General features: G+C 43.0%; 1 protein-coding gene across 2 annotated transcripts in view; it reads right to left on the bottom strand.

Annotated features, from left to right (window-relative positions):
• The window catches only part of ACACB (acetyl-CoA carboxylase beta), a 115,696-nt gene that overhangs the window by 60,599 nt on the left and 36,272 nt on the right, over positions 1–18,825 (bottom strand). For both annotated transcript variants that reach the window (XM_066603861.1, XM_066603862.1), the window contains exons 3-16: positions 18,130–18,262; positions 17,462–17,600; positions 14,804–14,913; positions 14,439–14,520; positions 13,151–13,249; positions 12,443–12,552; positions 11,247–11,357; positions 9,522–9,731; positions 9,101–9,271; positions 7,666–7,827; positions 5,420–5,583; positions 4,043–4,193; positions 1,777–1,880; positions 11–92 (exon numbers count right to left, since the gene is read on the bottom strand). In XM_066603861.1, coding sequence (XP_066459958.1) covers positions 11–92; positions 1,777–1,880; positions 4,043–4,193; positions 5,420–5,583; positions 7,666–7,827; positions 9,101–9,271; positions 9,522–9,731; positions 11,247–11,357; positions 12,443–12,552; positions 13,151–13,249; positions 14,439–14,520; positions 14,804–14,913; positions 17,462–17,600; positions 18,130–18,262 — 1,828 coding nt within the window. The remainder of the gene's footprint in view (positions 1–10; positions 93–1,776; positions 1,881–4,042; positions 4,194–5,419; positions 5,584–7,665; positions 7,828–9,100; positions 9,272–9,521; positions 9,732–11,246; positions 11,358–12,442; positions 12,553–13,150; positions 13,250–14,438; positions 14,521–14,803; positions 14,914–17,461; positions 17,601–18,129; positions 18,263–18,825) is intronic.

Genomic DNA, 18,825 nt, shown 5'->3' with positions numbered 1-18,825 from the left:
ATAAGTTTACCTTCAGAGTGAACTTCACACTCTCAGAGATAAGCTCAACATCCACAATGTTAAGTAGTGTGGCTGCAGGAAGTACTTGACCTCTGAAAAGTAATAGTAGAATATTAGCAGAAGGCATTTAAGAATAAAAGCCTATAAAACAACTTCCCTACACATCTATACATACTAGATAGGGAAATTCTAAACAGGACTGGGGGATGTAACCTTTGAAATGGAAAGAATATACCGTATATACCGGCGTATAAGGCGACGGGGCGTATAAGACGACCCCCCAACTGTCACCTTATACGCCGGTATTCAGTGGAGAAAAAAAAATAAATTTATTACTCACCTCCCCCGGCGTCCTGTCGCGCTCCGGCGGGATGTCGCTCGCTCTGGCAGGCTGTCACTCGCTCCTCGTCCCCGGCGCAGCATAGCTTTCTGAATGCGGGGCTTGAAATCCCCGCTTCCAGAAAGCTAATACACACGCCGGCAGCCATGACATCATTGAATGGCTGTGATTGGCTAAAGCACACGTGGCTTCAGCCAATCACACTATTCAATGACATCATTGAATGGGTGTGATTGCTAACACGTGCGCCTTCAGCCAATCACAGCCATTCAATGATGTCATTGAATAGTGTGATTGGCTGAAGCCACGTGTGCTTTAGCCAATCACAGCCATTCAATGCTGTCATGGCTGCCGGCGTGTGTCTTAGCTTTCTGGAAGCGGGGATTTCAAGCCCCGCATTCAGAAAGCTATGCTGCGGCGGGGACGAGGAGCGAGCGACAGCCTGCCGGAGCGAGCGACAGCCTGCCGGAGCGCGACAGGACGCCGTGGGAGGCGAGTAAAAAAAATTTTTTTTTTTACACTTTTTTTTTTTTGTATTACCGGCGCATAAGACGACCCCCGACTGCAGAGCAGATTTTTCGGGGTTCAAAAGTCGTCTTATACGCCGGTATATACGGTATGCTTTTGCTGCAGAAGAGGTTTTAGTTCACAATTCGTGGTGCCAATGGTAGGCGTGCATCAAGCACAATAAAAGGATTTTTTTTTGCGTTATTGAGCTTTATAATCCCCTTTTTGACAAGTTCATTCAAGGACGCAGAAGTCTGTTGGTATACGTTACTGCCACCAGGAGGCAGATACCAAGCTGAAATGTCAGCTGCTCCTGCAGACTAAGCAGTAGCATCAGCAAAAAGAATAAATAAATAAAGAAGGGTAAAGCTAAAACAAAAACGCTTGAGAAGTCGAGTTAGAGCCAAGAAGAAGCGGACCCCCGTCCAATAAATTAGTAAAGCCCAGAACTAAAAGAATAAGGTGGGTGTTGTATACCTTAATCAATCCACCAAGAAAGGGATTTAACAGACAGGTAAGATTAAAAAAAAATCCTCTTTTTTCATTCATGGGACATCTAAAAATAGTATCAGGAGGGGAGTAAAAAAAAAATTTAACAGCCATTTACTGTAAACTTAAGCCTGGTTTAGACACAACGATTATCGCTCAAAAGAGGTCTTTACAGCGCAATGCGATCGCTCAAACGTTGACTGATCACTTTGCGCTCCGAGCGGGGGATGTAGAAGACAAGCGAGGGCGCTTGTCTTCTGCATCCAGCTGTTCTCTGCTCGGAGCGCCCGGCTGTTATACAGCTGATCGCTGCGAACGGGAGATGTAGAAGACAATTGAGGCCGCTTGTTGAGAGCTTGAAAATGGTGAAGAATAAATCTGACCAATGATCTACGTTCCCTGTGGAACACAAGAAAATACATATAACCACAATACTTTACCTTTCTAATGAGTGAAGGAACTCATTCATACAGGTTTGAAACAAGGCATCAGCCACATTGAGAGCGCCACAGATCACTCCAAGCATCGTGTCCGGTTTCTCGGCCTTAGAAAGACATAGAAAGTAAAACTTTAACAAGTTTCTCCGTACTCCTCACCACAATCCTCCAGAAAGCGTGCAATCCCCTAACTGGACAATCACTTTGTGACAATCATACAAAGACATTGGCAGGTGAGAAAGAGTGAAACCATGAGGTTTGCTGGCAAACTCTTTTCACTTGGACTGTATCAACTAAATACAGGCTTAAGCAGAACCTCAAACTACTGCTTGCTCTATACTACCAAGGAGAAGCAGTTGTCTGTAGGCATGACTAGTATGGGGATAGCCACCTGCACAAGCTTAAAGGAGAAAGAATACCATGGTTGAATTTAGTTATTCAGCCTTGACATCAGGACAGTCACTTTAAAAACTTTTATTACACAATGCAGTCATAGCAATGGTGGTATATTACTTGGGGGCAGAGATTATAAGGAGGTACATGCTGGGGGCAGAGATTATAAGGAGGTACATGCTGGGGGCAGAGATTATAAGGAGGTACATGCTGGGGGCAGAGATTATAAGGAGGTACATGCTGGGGGCAGAGATTATAAGGAGGTACATGCTGGGGGCAGGGAGTATAAGGAGGTACATGCTGGGGGCAGGGAGTATAAGGAGGTACATGCTGGGGGCAGGGAGTATAGTGAGGTACATGCTGGGGGCAGGGAGTATAGTGAGGTACATGCTGGGGGCAGAGATTATAAGGAGGTACATGCTGGGGGCAGAGATTATAAGGAGGTACATGCTGGGGGCAGAGATTATAAGGAGGTACATGCTGGGGGCAGAGATTATAAGGAGGTACATGCTGGGGGCAGAGATTATAGTAAGAAATACGTTGTGGAAGGCAGGGAGTATGTGTCCTCCTCCTCATTGTACTCCCAAAAGAGCATCTTGAGCCAAGCTGAGATAGCATCTCCTGTCCTGAAGGGGCGCTGCACGGCTCCTGCTAATGTGATTAGGACCGGAAGAGATGTGAGGGGGGGTACAGCTCCTGTTAATGAGCGTATGCTCCGGATGTGTATACCAGGGCACAGCACTGTATACTGTATGTTATACTTGGAGGCGCTTCACTCTGGATGGAGAGCTTCGGATTATCTGTGTATATTACACTGGGGACTCTCTGGATGTGTATAGCGACTAGAAATTTCATTTGGTTCCTGACATTTTCAGTTCAGAAGTCAATGGCTCCTAGCTAGTGTTTTTAGTCTGAAGACTTGAGCAATATTAATTTTAAGCATAATAAATATTCAGATTTCCCAGGACTTCTGATTATGTTATAAACCCCCAACTGAACACCACTAGTTCCTGTTCTCAATCCTGGTAATGCTGAAGCCAGTGATTAGCCACAGCGGTCATGTGCTTAGACAGCATGTGACCAATCTACCAAAAAGCGGATGAAGACCGTAGCAGCAGAGAACCGGAGAGCCTGTGACATCAAGGAGTATAAGCTTATTGTCTTAACACAGGCCACGATGTTAGATTTGTTCCCCCCACTGTCACAACTATTTTACTTTCAACTGATTTTATTGAGGGGAAAAAAAATGAATTATTACATGCTGATCAGCTATAAATTTCCCCTTGTAGGGGATGCAATAAAAAAGTTTCACAATAAAAACAAAACAATTGAACAGTTAATTTCCACACAAGGTTCCGTTTACAGGAAATCTAACAGGTATTTCTGTTGCTCCCTAGTTCTTCTTTCTCTACTTTTGAGGGGAATGTTGGACCAAGATTAGGACTAGTAAAACTGAGAAAGACGGTAGGGGGAACTAGGGTCGGGACTTCGGTTTCCTAAATATGTACCGTCCTACACATTACTTCTGCTCGTTTTCTATCCCATACTGAGTACTCTGGGCGGTCCAGGTATAGCCAGGGAAACACACTGGACAACTATTTTAAGCTAGCTGTCCAAACATCTCTCCCTTTTGACTCCCCTATACACATACATGATAGGCTCAGCCAAGTGTTGGGAGTCATTATCAATGGGGAGAGGAAGAAAAGCTGTGGTCAAACTCCTTGACTCAGCATAGTGGACTGTAAAATGCCCAAGAATTCCCCCCACCCCCCAATGAGTCAGGTGATCGCTCTCAAATCAATCATATATGATCACCGTTACAAATTAAAAGATCACAAAACTTTTTATGGAAAAGAAAAAAAAAAAGTGTCTTTACCCGGACTTTTTCTGCAATGAGATGATCGAGCCAGCCAGTGTCAATATCATTGTTTTGGAAGCTCTCGGTCTCCAGTAATTTGATGAGGTATTCTACTGTTGTCCTGAAATCTCCTCGTATAGATAGCTCTTTAAGAGCCACAACCATGTTCCTGCAAAATGTAGACAATATTGTGTAACATAAATCATTTCATACACGGCTGATGTGAAGTAACAATTATACTCCTATTATGTCTCTTTAACGCTGTCATCCATTTTGGGCAATCCCTACTTGTGAGAAAGCTTTGCAGCAGTCATCCCACTAAAGGTGCTTTTACACGGGATCTGCACCCCAAGACAGGTTGTCCCAGCGATAAACACTCCTGTGCTTTTACACAGGAAAGATTATCGCTAGTGAATTGAGGTAGAGGGGGCCAGGGATTGTTGCAGACCGCCTCTATGCACAGTAAACAGGCATAAATGAACAACTGCCTGTTTACGCGGGCTGATCCGTCATTTGTTTTTTTGCATGCAGAAACTGAACGATGAACAAGAAGTGAACGACTTCTCGCTTGTTGTTCAGTCGGTGCATGCATTTACACTGAACGATAATTGTTCAGATTCTCACTGGATCACGGGGATCCAAATGATTATCGGCCCATGTAAAAATACTTTAACATCACAGGTAGGCTTAAACTGAAAGGTAAAACACCTCTATGTAGAGAGCACAGGAACCACCATTTATAAGAGGTATTCGATATAACTTTATACTGTCCCTCCCTGCAAAGTGACCTCTGCAGAGGTCACCGAGAATGTCTAGAATAGTCTCCTATACAAAATCAATGGGTCCCCTACTGTCCATTGTGTGAATGGCCCATGAGGCAGCTGTAAAGCAGGTCTAAATTCTCTTAATTCCTTTAAATGTAGCTCAGGAAAGATGCCAGCCCCCATAGTCATGCACAGACAGCAGAATAAAAAAAAATCTACAATCAGAAAACAAAAACATTGGAAAAATGGAAAATGTTTTACCAACTGGTTTTAATTAATGCAAAAAAAGTTTGGCGATATAGTCCCTTCAACTCAGAATACAATAGGTCATAGTATGGGTCTACTTAACTAACACCATTTGCAAGTACATCTATGTGGGTATTAAGTTTCTTAAACCGTTTCTAAAACGGTTAGAAGAAACTGTGAATGTAGAATTACAACCTATTGTTAATAAAACATCAGACAATTTTAGCCTGATCTACTTTTTTCTACTGTCCCCTTGCAGTCTTAAGCGGCCACCTCCCGATACCATCTTTGAATTACCATACCAAAAAGCACATGAGGTCATTTAAGCCAAGGAAATGCATGAAAGCTTGCTGGGCTTGTCATTTAACTTAAGTGAACTACTAACGAGATAGCCTCTTCACGGTTTTCTCCCCAGGAGAAGCAATGCCCAAACTGGGAATCAGCAAATTCATGCAGGCCGCCAGCAGCTGCCACACTGAAGTAACCCCACACATTCTTGCTGCTTCGGAAGTTGAGCTCTTGAACGGTCCCTGAACTAGGCTTGAAACCCTGCAAAAAAAAATTAATGTTTAAAGGCAGAAAGCTAACAGCTATCTACAGCATAAGAAAAAAAACCTTTCTGATCAGTAGGGATTCAACTGCTGGGTCTCCCCCATCCCACTGACCCCCAAAAAATCTATTCATTTCAATGGCAGTGCCACAATTACTGCACTTAAATTTTTCAATCTAGGGTAATCCCATTGAAAAGAATTGAGTTACAGCTCATGTGCGCAACGGTCAGACCCCCACCAATCAGAAAGTTATGCCCTATTATGTGGGTAACTTTCTACTTTGCCAAAACCCCTTTAAGGTATGCTTGACACAGTGAGCAATATGGTATGTATAACTGTAAGGAGAATTTATGTGTTTATCAAAGAGAAGACGATCCCAGATCTCGTGCAGAAGTCTGGGCCCAGGAGAAATACAAATCACACCAGCCTGTGTGGTATCAGATGATTTCTAATTTACTCTAAGGTGTATTTGGTTTTTATATTATAAATGACATCACAGGAAAAGTACATACCTCCAAGATTAATAATAATACATAATAGGCTGAAACTAAAATGATTAACATAAGTTACACCTTTTGAGGTGTTACTATAACGTACAATGAAACCGTTATGAATTCAGTGCAAAGGAATGCAAGGGAGGCAGTCTGGAGACTCTTCTCTTGTCTGTCTACCCCGTAATGGTACAGAAAAGGTTTTGTTTAACCCCATCACTACTTATACTAGCAGCAGGCTATATCCTTCTAGTCTACAATCCAATAAAAGAACAATTAACTGATACATTGATCTACAATTTTCTTAACAATAACACTACAAAGACGTCCTTTTAACTAGAATACTGTGCATATTTAAAAATATATAATAGCTAATTTTCAAATATACGACTAAACAGCTTTATAAACAGCAGATATCCCAAGTATCAGCAGATGCTTTGCCCATAAAACTTTATAAATAGTTCCAGTGTCCCCATTCTAACTAGCACCACCATGAAGAAAGCATTCGCCATATCTGACTTCTGCCCAGTAGAACTATCAACTGCCAACCTTTTAAAAGGGGTTGTCCAAGACCCCAAAACAATATTTATTCCTGTAAGGCTAATTTCACAGGGTTTAGTGCGATACTGGGCCCGATTTGTGCAAGATTTGTGCATTTCGCAATACACAAATCTTCCGCAGTTTTCTTGGCCGTGTGAAAGTGGCCTAATTGTGGTACATCAAGGACCTTTGTAATTGACTTACTATTAAAAATGTGTATGCGGCTTCAGACTATGGCCACACTATCAAATCCACTACAATACTGCTGACATCATGCAAACAATCCCGCAAGTTCATTTGGATGAACTGCACATGTGCCTCAATTCTTCAGTCTAGATCGGCGCATGTGCAGTTCATCCAAATGCAAGGACGGTCTACCACTAGCAACATATCCAAACCCCAAGTTACAAAGGCTCATGTTAGTGGAAGGGCAGTGGAAAAATGGTAGTGAGGGCACGGGAACATAGTCTGGATCACTAAAACGAGGCATATTTTTGATAAGACAATTAATAAGGCCTCCTTCACACGGGCGACACCGCATCGCTGCGAGAAAATCGCAGCGATATCGCATCGCTGCACCATATGATATCGCTGCGATTTTCTCGCAGCAATACCGCGATTTTGTAGCGCTACAAAATCGCATGTGACGCTACAAAATCTCGCGACTTTGTAGCATCTGCTACTGTCAAAGTTGCATCGCATGCAAACCGCGTTTTCATACGATGCAATGCAACAGAGAGGAAGGCTCCATAGAGAAACATGGGCTACAAAACCTTGCGTGTCGCGGGCATATCGCCGGACCTGCGAGGTTTGGGTGTTGTTTTTGTAGCATGCTACAAAACATCTCATGGAACCCACAGGAAACCATGGGCTTCACATACATGCGATTTGTAGCATCGTAGCAATGCGACAAAATCGCGCGACTTTGTCGCCTGTGTGAAGGAGGCCTAAATGTTACTCGATATAACATAATTGGAGCAATTAAGTCTTATTTTAGATCTTGGACAACCCCTTTAACATCAGGGAGCGTAAAGTTATCCGTCTCTTACCTCATCCGGGTTCTCACTAGTTATTCTTGCAGCAATAACATGGCCTCTTGGATTTGGTGCATTGGTGGGGTTTTCAAAGCATATAGGGGAATCTCCCCATGGAGACTCTCCATACAGCACTCTTATGTCTTTTATCCTGTACAAAGGGACGCCCATGGCAATCTAAATAAATAGTTTGTGAAGAGAAAACTTTACATTAGTATCATTAAAAAAAATTATAATAAAAAACAACAAACAACAACCTATTTTCCTTACATTGGCAATACCAAAATGTGTGTGCTTTTTCTAAATGAGTATGACTAGTAATATAAATAATGACTAATTAATCAACAAGCGTTTAGAAAAAAAAAACATGTTACTAATTAAAGAATTCCTGACTGGCAACTTAAAAGGTGTTGTCAGCTTCAGCTTTTGTTAGAAAATAGGCCCGTTACCGGGATCCCCAGCTATCAACTGTAATCTGCAGGTAAGCCGGCAAGAAGTGTCACTACCATTAGGAAAACGGAGTTTTATATGGTGGCCATTAAAAACAAAGGGCTGTCTGTGTAAAGAACGCAAAGTTCGGGTACTTTATGACCCTCTTAGACGAGCCAATTGTCATTTGAATGAGTGAGTGACGTCCCTGCTAACTTGCTCGCATTTATTCATTCAGCCTGTTTAGACAGACAGATGATCATTGAGAATCCTTCACTTCTGCTTCAGGGTTTCCCATTTCTATGTGAACCACTGAGCGGGGAGTGTTTAAACACGACGACAAGCGAACAAAGCAACAATGATTTTTAGTCCTGCTGAAACTGCATGACAAACGAAAAGTGGACCCATCGAACGATTCTCGTTCGTTGTTCGGGCTGTTGGCTCACGTTTAAGGCGAACGATTATCACTCATTTTAACGATTTTTTTGAAGGATCATCGTTAAGTCTACACACAGCTCTAGAGAGACAGATTCTCTTTGTAGTCCCTCTACCCTCTGACTGAGTGATGGTACACCTCTGTTATACGGTATTTAAAGGGGTTGGCTAATTTAGAAACCTCTTCATAAGTGTAATTCCAATTTTGAACATCTATTTTCTGTAAACGAATTATGAAAATAACTGGTCAAGAATTTTGGACCTAAAAGTTAGAAGGGACTAGCTGACCACATCAACTTTATGGCACCACTGCAATGCCCTAGCACAGCTCTAAGTAGACGTACGTACCAAAAGTGACATCCAAAATTACAGTGTCATCGTCAGAGGAAAAATCTAACTAATTTTTCTCGTCACTTTGACAATCAGTAATCTAAGCCACTACTGGCCAATAGTCTTGACTACAGCTAGACTGGGATTTGCAGGAGAAGTCCCCCCCCCAAAAAAGAAAAAGTTCAATCAAAATGAAAAAAACAGGATAAAAGAAATAATAGCGAATAGTAGAAACATATTACTATGAATGGAATACCTGTAACTGAGCAGCAGGCAGGTTGACATCACAAATCATTTCAGTGCAGGGATGTTCTACCTGCAGTCTAGGGTTCAGTTCTAGAAAGTTGAAGCTCCCGTCTTCACTGTAAAGATATTCAACGGTACCTGCACTACCATAGCCTACCATCTTAGCCAAGCGAACGGCACACTGTAGAATAGAAAAGATACTATCTGGTAAGAAATGTAATATATGTACCAAATCACATACACTTCAGTTAGAGAACCTGCTGCTTTATAGTATCAGGCTTAGAGGTCAGTATGTAGAAGACAAAGTTCTCACAGAGAAGTGTGCTTTTGTCATTTAAAATGTCAAATTCCACTGAAACATCCAAGTATTTACTATTTAATACAGACACTCTTTTCATCCATAAACAGCTGCATGTGTAAAGTGAATATACCTGTTCCATGTATTCAAAAACAGATGGAGCAGCAACCGTGGCAGGGGCTTCTTCAATGATTTTTTGGTGCCGTCGCTGTATGGAACAGTCACGACCAAAGAGAGAGACTGCGTTTCCAAACTGATCTGCCAATATTTGAACTTCCAAATGCCTGGCATGCTGAGCCAACTTCATCACAAAGACGGGGGATCCAGGAACCTCTGTTTGAACCTGTGCAAAGAGAAAAATATATATTAAAACAAATGGAAAATTAAAATTATTCAAAATTCCCACAATTCTGTACTGCTTACAACACAATAGATACACACACTTTAGTTCAACAGAGGTAACCTATCGGTGTATTTCAGACTATTGAAAGTATGTATACCGACATGCCATAAGTCATGGGATAGCAAGTGCATGAGATGCAAGTTGATTATAAAGTGGCGTTACCTCAGGTAACTGCTTGGGAACACCCATACCTGTATAAGTTGTGAGGTGTTATCTTATGAGTGAGGCTGAACACTGGCCTGCATATGCTCATGGCAAGGCGATATGAATTATCAGGAGTTTTATCGAGGCATGATAGTGGGTGCCAGACGGACGGGACATTCCATTTTCAAAGTTGTGTAGGCATTTAACATTTCTCCATACACTATGGAATGTATGTACCGGGAATATGTTATGGAAGGCATAAGCACCTTCAGTGGAGAGCGCAGTGGTCACCCATGGGTGCTTAATGATCCCAACTGGCGGCATCTTGCTAGAATTCCCCGTGTGAACAGACAAGCCATTGGCTTAAATCATATCCACATTCAATGCAGAAGGCCCCACATGCATATCACACAGGCAGCGTTCTTTAGTTTACATGGGATATGGGTGCAGAAGACCAACTAGAGTGTCTCGGTTAACAACCTGACATCGAACACAGCGCCTCACTGGGGCTTGTAAGGTTCCTAACTGGACCCGAGAGGACTGATAACATGTGGAGTGGTCTAATGAATGACAATTACAATTCCATTGGGCTGATGGTTGGGACAGTGTGCGGTGCAGACACCATGAAGCCATAAACCCAGGTTGTCAACAAGGCACTGCGCAGGTTGGTGGTGGTTCCATACTTGTGAGGGGCGTGTTCTCATTACATGAGTTGGGTCCACTGGCCCACCTAAACACATCATTGATTGATGCCCGCTAAGTTTCACTGTTTGGTGACCATTTTCAGCCCTCTATAAACTTCATATACCCCAACAATGATGTGATATTCCAGCAGGATAATGCACCGCTGCCATCAAATCTAAGTTGTCCAGAACTGGTTCGATGAGAATTTTGGAGAGTTCCAATGAATGGAGTGGCCTTCACTTTCAAACATGAGCCCAATCGATCCTGCATCTACAAATACCAAGGAGCTCTGGTAGTTATTCAAGACAGCATAGCTCAACACCCCTCCAGATGTCTTCTTTCCACTTGTGGACTAAATGCCATGGTGAGTTGCTACATTTTGTCGGGTCAGAGAAGGTCTTACAAGATATCAGTTCCTGTCTCGTGACTTTTGGCATGTCAGTTTACAGTAATTTGTGCTGTTTGTTTCTTCTATGAAAATCTAATTAAATGCAAAAGGAGTGAAGCACATGGGTAGAATTTGTATTCCTCCCCCACTCTAATCAAAAAAAATATGTATTGCTGAACTGCTGACTCTGCACTATTCCATTACAAAACTAGTTATAATTGTTTTTGCGACAAACTCACCTGTCTAAAAAGATTGGGAAAATCTTCTGCTCGCTCTGCCATTCGGATGCCCTTGCCACCACCACCTTCAGACGCCTTTATCATAACTGGGTAACCAATTCTTTCTGCAGACTAGAAAAATCAAACACTATTGACATACTTCTTAAACACTCCATCTCTGTACACGGACATTATAAAATTGTTAAAGGAGATGTCCCGCGCCGAAACGGGGTTTTTTTTTTTTTAAACCCCCCCCCCGTTCGGCGCGAGACAACCCCGATGCAGGGGTTAAAAAAACCACCCGCACAGCGCTTACCTGAATCCCGGCGGTCCGGCGTCTTCATACTCACCTGCTGAAGATGGCCGCCGGGATCCTCTGCCTTCGTGGACCGCAGCTCTTCTGTGCGGTCCACTGCCGATTCCAGCCTCCTGATTGGCTGGAATCGGCACGTGACGGGGCGGAGCTACACGGAGCCGCTCTCTGGCACGAGCGGCTCCATAGAAGACTGCTGAAGACCCGGACTGCGCATGCGCGGCTAATTTGGCCATCGGAGGCCAAAAATTAGTCGGCTCCATGGGAACGAGGACGCTAGCAACGGAGCAGGTAAGTAAAAAACTTTTTATAACTTCTGTATGGCTCATAATTAATGCACAATGTATATTACAAAGTGCATTATTATGGCCATACAGAAGTGTATAGACCCACTTGCTGCCTCGGGACAACCCCTTTAATTCAATCAATTGAGCTGTACACAATGTTATGCAGCTTTGCTAATCACCGTCAAGTATATAGGGGACATTTACTAAATGTTTTAATGCCAGGTTTCTAGCATATAAACTCACAAATTTTGGCATATCATCTTGTGCACCAAAACATAACTCTGTCATTTAAAATGGCCCCTCCATTATTATTATTATTTTTTTTTTTTTTAAGTGGGCAGAGCTTAGTGTAGGAGACGATGCAATTCATGGCCCATGAGATTTGCTAAATTTAGGCCACAAGCTCACAGAAGTTGCAGCTGGCATAGTTTTTATATTTGGTGCATGGACTGCCTGAAGATGCACCAAAGAGGCTGGAGCCTCTTAATACATGGGGTGCACTTCACGCCACTTTAACTTTACCTAGGTCGGCATAAAAAAACACCAGTCTGAGTCAATCTGTCCCATAAAGTCTACCTTTTATATTATTGTCAAACATCTTGAGCTATGACCGTTACCTCCAATCCTTCATCTACATCTTTCACACAACCTCGTTCATATACTTCAAGAGGGACGCCAATAATTCTTGGCTGCTGCTCGTCTTCCAAGTCACATTCTAACGTGAGACCTAAAAGCAGAGGACATAATTAGTAAATATTTGCAATAAGGCTGGAAAATACACAGTTCGGCTGACCGCATGCAGCCAATGGCTACTCAGCTCAGTCTGCAACCTGCACAGCCATTGCCTACCATGGGTGGCGTGGCATGGCCATGTCAAGGCCTCCCAGACCAGACATTTGAGCCTGAAGATAAGGACAAATGACTCGATTAGGATGCGGTTTTGATGCCATCAAAAACTACATGGAATTGACCACATGCGGTTTTTGTCACCAGGCTGCTGTGCTTGCAATGTGCTTTTTTGAACTGCACTTTTAAAGAGCACATTGTAAGCTCTGATACCAAGTATACTGTATCAATGACCTGACAATCCGTTACAATAGGATTGCATATACATATCATTAAAAATGTGCTTTCTGCACAAAACATAGAGAAGCAGGGAGATATCTATGTCTAGACACTTAATCCATAAATGACAAAATTAAAATGATCAAAAAACGGATTTGTTTAAGGCTCATGACCGCATCATACCTGTACCCTTAGCTCACCGTGCGTCCTTACCATAAGAGAAATCGCACATAACTTTACATAATTGGCAAATATCTTACCATCCCCGCTCCAAGAGAGTGTAGGGATTCCTACAGTCTGAGCAATAATTGTTGATGCCACTTTATCTCCAAGTGCCCACATTGCTTGACTTGGGGGTCCTACATTAAAAAAACAATGGATTTTATTTCTATCATTTTAATTTTTCACAAGGGTCTTTTACATTGGGTAACGTCTGTCCAATCAGTGACTTGTGTAAAAAAACCTTTAGCGTGTGTATCTACAAATACAGAATAACAAACATCTGGGAAAAAAAAATCTATAAATATAGTTACTAAAATAAAATACGGTATGCCATATGGGGATGTCTGTAGTATTTGTGGAAAAGAGTTAGGCCTCATGTCCAAGGTCTTAAAATCCTCAGCGGTTTTCCCGCACGCGGATCCGCGCCCCATAGGAATGCATTGGACACCCGCAAGTAGTTAAATACCTGCGGATGTCATTTTTCCCTGCAGGCGCGGATCTGCATGCAGGAAAAAAAATGGACATGATCCATTTTCGTGCGGGTCTCCCGCAGGCTTCTATTGAAGCCTATGGAAGCCGTCCGGATCCACGGGAGACCTGTACCAGAATTAAACTCACCTGCTCTGGACGATGCGGTTCTTCCCTTCTTCGCGGCCAGATCTTCTTTCTTCTTTCACGTCGCACCGAGCACATCCGCCGGGCCGAGGAAAGAAGATCTGGATGCGAAGGAAGGAAGATCCGCATCGTCTGGAGCAGGTGAGTTTATTCTGATTTTTAGGCCTCATGTCCATGGGGCAGGAGGGACCTGCTACGGATTCTACATGAAGAATCCACGGCGGGCCTGACTTTCCCCGTGGACTTGAGGCCTTAGGCCTTTAAGAGGTTATCCAGGATTATAATATTGGTTGGCTATACTTGGAAGAGGCCATCAATATCAGATCAGTAGAGGTCAGATCCCCAAAACTCAGCTGAATGAATGGTCCCTTTTCACCGTTTACCAGGTACAGCTCTGCACTTTTGTTTGTGGCTTTGCCTGTTAGAGTAGCTCAGCTGACTTGAAGGACCAAGCTGTAGTGAGCTGCAATACAAGCGGCTAACAGAAGTGCAGAGCTGGGCGCCACTGAGCACTGTGGCCCTTTCAGTCAACAGATCGGTCGTGGTGCTGGGATTTGGACCAGCACCACTTACATATTGATAACCCCTTTACACATTTTTAAAGATTATTAGTAATTATTAACAGAATTGAAAATTTAATGGCCCAGAAATGTCCCCTTGTCTCATGAAGCTCGCTCAAACATTATTCCGTTGTAAACCACGTGACATTACCCATGAATGCTATGTTCTGTTTATGCAGGAGTTCTGGAAGTTTGGGATTTTCTGAGGCATGACCCCATCCAGCCCACACAGCCTGCAAGAGGGAAAATAAATAATTGTAATATATATTGAACAAACCTGTAGAACATGCACACAATTGTCAGGAAAAGAAGGATTTACACAAACCCATTATTTGTGTCCCCCAGCGTCACAAGAGAAATTCCATACACATTTTCATGTAACAAGTGCAAGGATATAGCTACAGGTATAGCAAGTTGCAATTTAGTCACTTTTTATGGAGAGATGAGTAAATTTGGAGTGACAAATAGCCAATGGACCTGAAACATAACTGCTTGTGAATAGATTTGTACATTTACCTGAACTGGAATTCTTTTGGCAATGTCAACAATTAGCTCGACATTGGCATAGTTGTTATTATTTGGTCCTCCTGGGACTGGAACATAGTGATCTGCCATCTTGATGTATTCTGTAGAGCATATACAGTGTGTGAGAGAGAACAAGCAGCCACCAAAAAAGGAAACTAAAAACCATCTAATGAACCTCAAATAACAGGATTTTTGTTACTTACTGAAAAATCTATTTGTCATCACCCTCATTGGGGGACACATTAAGACCTTGGGTATAGCTCCTGCCACTAGCTGGTGGACACTAAGCATAGAGAGTTAGTTTCTCCCACCAACTTTACACTAAGCTTAATCAGTATGTACATAAGCAGTAGGAGAGAACGAATTAAAACATGAAGGTAATTAAGACAGAATATAATGAGAAAAACAAATGGTGCACTGGACAAAAGCCACACCGGATTGAGGATCCCTTTTTGAGAAAATACCACCAGTGCTAGGGAAGAATAAACAACTGGGTGGGTGCCGTGTCCCCAAATGAACCTGATGAACAATGGATTTTGCGGTAAGAAACAAAAATCCTGTTTTCTCATCTGTGTCATCGGGGGTCTCAGTAAGATCTGTGCCCAAAGAGGTGGGAAAAAGAAACGGTGGTGTGTGGTCAGCCTGCTTCCGGTGGCGTTAGTAAGCGACAGGTCCACCAGCGGCTGCCAAGTAATGCTTTCTGAAGGACTTAGAAATAGTAAAAGGCTGGAAAGTGAGCCTAGCAAGACGAAGGTCGAATAAAGTTGCTGATTTGTGAAAAAAAAGAACCTGCAAATTTAGTAGGGTGGTACCAATTACTGAGGTTGATGCTCTAAAAAACTGACGATATGGACAGACTAGCCGGCGATAGGTACAGTCCCATTGAAAAGCAAAGAGCACCTGTTAAGAATCAGGCTCAGAAAGCTCTAAGCCTATCTTCTGTTGTTCCATCTAAATGGGGTGGTACCCAGAAGAGGAGAGTGAAGTATTGGGAAAAGGACCGGTTTGTCCTGAGTCTTGGATGTCTGGAGCTCGTATGCCATGTGAAAGTTAAATTTTTTTTAGGACTTATTCAGACGAGCGTATATTGGCCAGGTTTTCACTCCCGGCCGATATACGCTGTCCTTCACACTAACTGGCTGTCTGCTTGTCTCCTCCCCTCCGAGCGGTTTGCAATGGGAGTGGGCGAGATGGGGGCAGAGCTAAGCTCCTGCCCTCCCTTGTCCATAGCCAGCAATTGGAGTGGGCGGGACAAAGTGGAGCTTAGCTCCACCCCCATCCCAGCCCCTCCCATTGCAAACGCAGGAGTGGAGGAGAGAGGCAGAGAGCCGGTGAGTGGGATAGAAGGGGGGACTGTTTAGATGGAAGCGTATATCATCCGGTCATGAAGTCGCCAGACGATATACGCTCATGGGAATAAGCCCTTAAAATGAATTTTATGGAGGAGAATGTCTAACAAATGTGATGTCTCCGGATGAGAATAGCACTTGTAAGGGGAAAGAGAGTGATGAGTCCCTATCTAACAATAAAAGGGTTCTGTCATTAAAAAAGAAAAATTCTATACTTACCTATTCCTCCCCGTCAGTCTACTTACCAGATCTTCACCTCACCTATCTTCTCCTGTCTCCTGCAACCCAGGGGGAGGTCACTTCATCTTCCTCATTCTTCTCCTTCCTGTGAGGTTACGTACATTGGCTGGCAGTCTTCTTCCTGCCAGCCAATGTACATTACAACACAGCTCACAAGCCAGCAGGGGGAGTGCCAATCTGCTTCAGAGATTGCTCATACAAGCGGTCTCTGAAATAGATTAGAATTCCTTCCTAGACAGTGAACGCTACAACATAGGGATGTGACCTTTACCGACCCGGCAGGAAGGAATGTGATGAATGCAGCCTTCATAACTAGCCGGCGAGCGGTGAGGTGACCTGGCGGCACTGCAGAAGCTCAGCCAGAAGAAGATGTGGTAAGGAAACTGATAGGGGAAGGGGGGTGGGGTGGGGAAGAATAGGAGACTATAGATTTTTTTAAATGAAAAAACTCCTTTAAGGTCATTACCAAAACAAGTCTCATGAAGCCTCATCCAAAGAATGCCCTTCTTGAGGGCGAAAACTTGCCAGCAACTGTGGGAGGGTGGACCTAGAGTAAATGGCCATTTACATGGAACGATAATCTTTCAAAGAAATCGTTCAAACAAGCTAAGCTAACGATTAAACGACAAATAATAAATCATTCGCCCCACCTAGAGGAAAAGGGAAATTTAACAAAAGCTGAGAAAACCTGCAGGTAAGGAGGGTCAGCCTACTACGGACACTTAACTAAAACCGATTTAGCTTAGTGCCTACAGAAGAGGTACATCTGGTAGGAGGACTAACTCGGAGTGGCAGGAGCTATAACCAAAGTCTTGCAGTGTCCCCCAGTGACACAGATGAAAAAAATTGTATTTTTTTTCTTAACCTGTTCATATAAAGTAAATTTACATTACCAGTTTATAATAGTCTTCGTACTTTTTAAATTTTTTTCCTATAACAACCAATTAGGTTGCTGCTATCATTTTCCTATTTAAGTGTGACTGGTTTAGTATAGGCATCTATCTTCTCCACTTGTCCCCTGCACTAGATTAGTAAATTGCACAACTAAAATGTAAAGTACCTGCATTAGCTTTAAGATCTTCAGGAGTAACCATAACAACAAAGCGTATTGCTCGCTCATTGCGGAACATTTCATAAGACCATCTCCGAATAGATCGCATACATTTGACAGCAGCAATGCCATTATTGGCTATTAGTACCTGAAAGTAAGGCAACAAAATAAGATTACTTTAATAATGTTTATTCATTTTTCTTTAATTCATTTTAGGATTTTTTTAAAATGCCATCCACGGGTGCAAAAATCAATTTAATGGACCGCGGATGGCCAATGATTCCCTATGGGCAAAATCCGGTAATCTGCAGCAGAATCGGCAATTCCATTTAGCTAGTGGACATGAGGCCTTACTGAGTCTATGTCTACTCTAATGTTTAGGATAAAATTAAAAATAAATAAATATAGTTGTTTGTATAGCACCAGCTAATTCCGCAGTGCTTTTAAGTAATTTTTATTTAGTACCCCCTACCAAGCTGAGTACTCATTTTACCGTCCTCGGAAGGCTGAGTTAACCTTGAACCGGCTACCTGATCCAAGTGGGGTTTGAAACCGCAACCTTTAGGTCATGAGTGAGAGCTTAGGACTGCGTTTCTGCTGCCTTGCCAGTTTTCTTTGTGTAAACACTGACATGTCCAACCAAAAATTGAATACAAAAGTGTTAAAATGTTACACACCTTCTCAATAATGCGGTTACCCCCAAAGCGTGTCACAAACTCAGCTGGGGACGCAACAGTGAAGTCTCGTTGGAGATCAAGTTTCTTGTGTTCCCGGCCCTTCTTCACGAGGTGTAATCCAGACATGCTGGACCTAAACAGACAAATGCACAAAAAGAAATATGGAGAACTTTAGCTTTTTCATTAAACAGATTTTTGTTTCTAAAACTTAAAATTGGGTCAATCAACAAAAGGTCAGAAGCCATAATCATTAATGGGGAATAAAAGGGAGTGCGGTATTGTTTCCCACATGAGAAGGCATTTTATTCTGTATACCCAATTCCATGCACTGCGGCGGTTATCTGTACTGTACATATCTGCCGAGTCAATAATACATTTGGTTGTAATCACTTCAAGGGTCATTCTGCACAATGATCTGCCGTGTCACATGACTGAAATTGGGAGGCTGGAATCGGCGCACGCGAGGGGGCGGAGCTACGCGATGACACGCACAAGGGGGCGGAGCCAGAACGCCGCTGCTGCCGGACAGACCCGAAGGCAGAAGACCCTTCTGCGCAAGCGCGTCTAATCGGGCGATTAGACGCTGAAGTTAGACGGAGCCATGGAGACGGGGACTCCAGCGCAGGGAAGGTAAGTGTATAACTTCTGTATGGCTCATATTTAATGCACGTTGTATATTACAAAGTGCATTAATAT

The sequence above is a fragment of the Eleutherodactylus coqui genome, chromosome 5, assembly GCF_035609145.1.
Source record: "Eleutherodactylus coqui strain aEleCoq1 chromosome 5, aEleCoq1.hap1, whole genome shotgun sequence".
Taxonomy (NCBI): domain Eukaryota; kingdom Metazoa; phylum Chordata; class Amphibia; order Anura; family Eleutherodactylidae; genus Eleutherodactylus; species Eleutherodactylus coqui.
The sequence above is the reverse complement of the archived record's forward strand: the minus strand, read 5'-3'. Positions and strand labels throughout refer to the sequence as shown.